This window comes from Macadamia integrifolia, unplaced genomic scaffold, assembly GCF_013358625.1.
Source record: "Macadamia integrifolia cultivar HAES 741 unplaced genomic scaffold, SCU_Mint_v3 scaffold976, whole genome shotgun sequence".
Classification (NCBI taxonomy): domain Eukaryota; kingdom Viridiplantae; phylum Streptophyta; class Magnoliopsida; order Proteales; family Proteaceae; genus Macadamia; species Macadamia integrifolia.
Window position 1 is genome coordinate 167,603 of NW_024870607.1, and position 4,579 is coordinate 172,181.

Genomic DNA, 4,579 nt, shown 5'->3' on the forward strand with positions numbered 1-4,579 from the left:
AAAAAAAAAAAACTGAATTAGGAAAATAAATATTGAGAAAAAACAGAAAGATTCAAAAATCCAAATATCTAAAAGAATGATGTCATACACTGCTAATCATTTTCCAAAACAAATATGGTACAGATGTACAAACTCAGGATGGACAACTTGCAATAGCCACACAAAAACACCCACATGTCACCGCAAACATCAACTATAAAACGTGCAAACTGTAAAAACTTCCTAAACCTGATTCTATGATATAAATATACCTCTGACATTCACTTCAGTAAACTTCCACACAATCCATCAGAAAGGTGTAAATATCTGCAAAAAGAAGGAAAAGTAAACATGTCACTGTCACACAACAACATTGCACATGTAATACAATTCTTAATCAGGCATGACTTACCAGTGTCTGGAGCCATAGTGTGGACCTTGTCGGTCCCAATAAGCCAGCCACTCTAATGAAGTTATTGACTTGAAGCTGCAGAAAATAGCAAATGAGGTTCCTTTGCCAGTGGAACTTTCATTTGCAGAGGCACTCCATTTGAAAACTTTCACTCAATCAGTTTAATTATGTACAAAGACGTTGATGACTATAGAATTCGGTGAAGTCTAAACGGAATAGAAGGAACTTCAAATCAACATGTTGCTGCACAGGTAATTGTGCTATGAACCCTTCAAGTAGTGATGAATACTCTTTTGCAATTGTGTCCAAGTCTTCTCGCATGTTTCGAAGAAATTCTCCAGCACGATGTGTTAGGGCCTTCCTGCCCCCACCAACACGTGTCCCATAGCCTGAGGATTCATTATTTGATTTTGATTTTGATCTGCTTCTCGTCCGAGAGGACAAAGAAGTGTCCATCGTTCTGCAAATCAGAATAGTTAAATGTGATTTAACAAGCATAAAATAGATGGTTCTCGCAAAATGAGATAACTTTTGTATCAAGCCCACGCACGCATACACATGCAAAGTTGAGCTAATAAAGAACAATGATTACCTTGCTTGCAACTCGTGGATACCTTCATATAAACGATCAGCATGACTACGGAACTGCAATATAAGGTCAAATAATACAAACAGCGTCTTAGAAAGGGTTTGGGAGCACTCCCCAAGAAGGGACTTTTCTACAATAGAATGGAGATATTTCTCATGTGCTGCAAGCAGGTCATCAAGATCTTTTGCAGCCTCCATTTCATTGGAAAAATTGGACCATGACACTTCCAAAACCTCAAACATTATATAATATTGCAGATTTGTGACGAAATGATTCATCTCATCCCAAAGAGCTTGGCACCGCCGCAGCGCTAACGTGAATTGCAGTTTACTGGAACCTTCTTGCTTCAAGAAAAAGTTAGAAGAAATACAGTTCGGCTTCATTGTCTTCCAAGCTCCTATCAGGGCATGCTCAACGCGTCTAAGCTTCCAAAGGAAATTAAAGATTCTAAGATACCGTGCCATGACAGATTCAGTAAATACAGTATTTAGGGGAACTCTTGCCTCATACTCCAAGGAGAAAACATCCCAACCCCTGTCTCCGGTACCATGAGGCATCATCTTGACCCTTAACCTGTCCAGTTTGTCATGATCATACTGTGCATTCGATGCCCGGATTGCACTTTCCAGCAACCCAGCTAGTTTGAATGAGCTGATAGTATTTGCAGGTTCTGAAAGCTCAGGCCCCACAGTATCCATTAGATACTGAACAAAATCACCTTGCCCAAGGAGCAAATAGCGCTTAATTGCAAGACAATGTTCCTTAAACTTATACCTATTGTACATGACATCCATCAGATGCTTATCTATCCTCTTGGCCGCTTCAATTACCAGAGACTCGAGTGCATCAATTTCGCCATACCCCAGCCCCCATCTCCTAGTTGTTGTCCCAACTACAGCTGCTGCTTCTGTTGCAGCGTCAGCCCAACCTTGATCCTCACAACAGACTCGGAGAAAGTTTATTGACTTCCCAGTTCTCAAAATCCTTTGAGCGAGGGATTGTGGAATGAAAGAGGGAAGCATTCCTGCGTGCAGTCTGTATCCTTCCTGCCATAGTGATTCAGCTTTTACAGGCTGTCCCAAAACAAAGAACTCGGCAAAAATGTCATCCAGCTCCCCCTCCAAGACCCAACTCCTCACCATTTCAAACAATGGAGAGCATATCCGACGAAGCAGACGCCTCATGAAGTCTTGAACCAAAGGGTCTCCATGCTGGGAGTGCATATGGATTGCACCCGCCATTGCACCACCCCTCAAAACCCTGCAACTGTCAACCAGGACAGCCATCAGCCTCATCTTCACCATCGGTTCTGCAAACCAAACTGACAACCTCCTCAGCGAGAGATAATTACCCGAGTTGGCCACCTCGGAAACCAAGGGGATGGGATTCATGGACTGCGCTTCTAGGACAGCCAATAATTTGTAATACTCGGCTAGCTCGTCTTGCAATGCGGCACAAAAGGCTTGCCCTACTGTTCCAACATCCTCAGCAGGAAACCTATCCATGCTCTCCGAGATATAACCTTTAACTTTCCTAAACAACCAACCCAACTCGCAGAGCTTCCGAACCATAATTCTGGTGGCTCTGGGCACTTTAATCGAATCCGGGAGCACATAAGCGTCAATACTCTTATCGAATTTCACATACTTGCCATTTATCCCTTGACAAGCATATAAGACATCCCTAACCAAATGACTCTCCGAGACATCACTTTCTTCCTTCAACAAATCCGCGAACTCCCGAAAGGCAATATCCCTAAGATTGTCAGGATCCTTGGAGACCAGCAAAACCCCACCATTCCAACCCTTATCGGGAGGCTTCTGGTTCCGACTACCCCTGTCGTTTTCAAACAATACAGGGAGACCCCCAGAGACGGTGGAGGATAAGAAAGCAGAAGAAACCCTAGAATCAGATCTCTTCTCTTTGCGTCGATCTTCGGAGATGACTTTAAGAAGGTAAAGCACAGCCCACTTGTTGTGCATACTGCCAGGGCCGGACTTAAAGGAGAACTTGGAGTAGAGATCGGCAAATGTTAGGGCTTCGGAAGACTTACCTTGGTTGACGAAGTTGCGCTTGATGGATTCAGCCATGGCGGCTTCGTCGATGGAGATGGAAGGCGTCATTCGAGTTCCGAGGATACGCATTGCATACTTGAGCGATTTGTCGATGTCGATCGAATGGATCGACTGTTCCGAACTGTTCGGATTGGGAGAAAGTAAGCGGACAACTAGCTGTTTCACCAGATCCAACACTCTCTGGTCTTCCATTGAGAAAGGGTTAGAGATCAGATTCACGGGATCTTCTTCTTTACAGCTAGGGTACCACTGCTACTACCACTTCTTCCTCGATCATTTCTTTAATAGTAGTAGCAGCGAGCGGGAGAGTGAGACTGATAAACCATTAAGCGGAGGATTAATTCGATTTCTAAATTTCGAAATTTAGAATCCTGAATTCCTGATATTTCGTTGTTTCAGATTTTTACCCTTGCTGATTGGTTTTTTTTTTTTTTTTTTTTTTTTGGGGTGGGGGGGTGCAGGGGGGGCGGCGCGGGGTGGGGTTGGCGTGGGGTTTTGTTTTGGGGTCATTGTACCCCCAAAAAACACGAATGGTCTGATGAGGGAATTTGTTTGAGGATTGGGTTATTTGCTGGTGACATGGTTGGGTACTTAGATCACTTGAGGGTGTCGATTCATTAAAACTTGGCCCCGAATTGTCCCATTAATAAATAGGAAAATATTTAGCTTTGATTTTAATACTGAATGATAAATGGGATGGGATTCCCAATTATACTAGTACGCTTTTAAATTATATTCTTATGTTCAAGTATTATGGATGTAGCTTTGACGTGTAGTTAGTAAAAACGCATTTAAAACCCGGATGCTTCTTAAAGAAATGGGAAAAAACAGCAAATGACAAACATTCTCATTCTGAACAAGTTTAAAACACTTTTTTTTTTCTTTTTTTTTTTCTTTCTTTTTTTTTTTTTTTTGTTTTGTGTTTTTAGGACTTCGGACTTGTTGAACCTAATGGTTACTTAACTAATGGTAAATTTTTGTTTCGAACTTCGATAGACTTGATTTTTTTTCACCAACGAAAGTTAATTTGAATGCCTACATTTCTCATGATATCGCATTCAACTAAAATTCAATACATAGACCCCGAAATTGAGCTACAAACTGATGCATCTGCTGAAAAAGTGTTTTTAAAGTGATGATTCTCTCAACTCAATTGAGCATGCATCATTTTGAAAGTGTATTGACTATGTTGACAACAATGAACAACATCATAGCTAAGCCTCATTACTAAATAAGCCTTTTGACATGTTTTTTTGTAATGGTGTATGAATTTAGAATTAATGTTAGATGATATTCACTGATGTCTTATAACTTATAATGAGTCAGGAAATATATGTATTAATGTTGGATATTATGAATATTTTGTACATTATATGTAGGTATTCATTTAATAGTTCTTTGATTTATGTCAGTATATTCTAATTTTTTTTCTTTTAAATGTACATGTATAAAACCCGTATCGTCCATTTTTTTTTTTTCATTCTCCAGTTTATTTATTTGTTTATTTATTTTTAATAAGTTTTC

The 4,579-nt window shown here is 40.5% G+C and overlaps 1 protein-coding gene across 4 annotated transcripts in view; it reads right to left on the reverse strand.

Annotated features, from left to right (window-relative positions):
- LOC122070690 (gamma-tubulin complex component 3-like) overlaps positions 1–3,425 on the reverse strand; it is a 7,413-nt gene extending 3,988 nt beyond the window's left edge. For 3 of the 4 annotated variants that reach the window (XM_042634893.1, XM_042634894.1, XM_042634895.1), the window contains exons 1-3: positions 984–3,425; positions 392–851; positions 252–306 (exon numbers count right to left, since the gene is read on the reverse strand). In XM_042634893.1, the coding sequence (XP_042490827.1) occupies positions 557–851; positions 984–3,247 (2,559 nt within the window). In that variant the 5' untranslated portion in view covers positions 3,248–3,425 and the 3' untranslated portion in view covers positions 252–306; positions 392–556. Of the gene's footprint in view, positions 1–51; positions 307–391; positions 852–983 lie in introns of those variants that run through there. The other variant, XM_042634892.1, reaches the window with a different exon arrangement.
- Between the last annotated feature and the right edge of the window lie 1,154 nt (positions 3,426–4,579).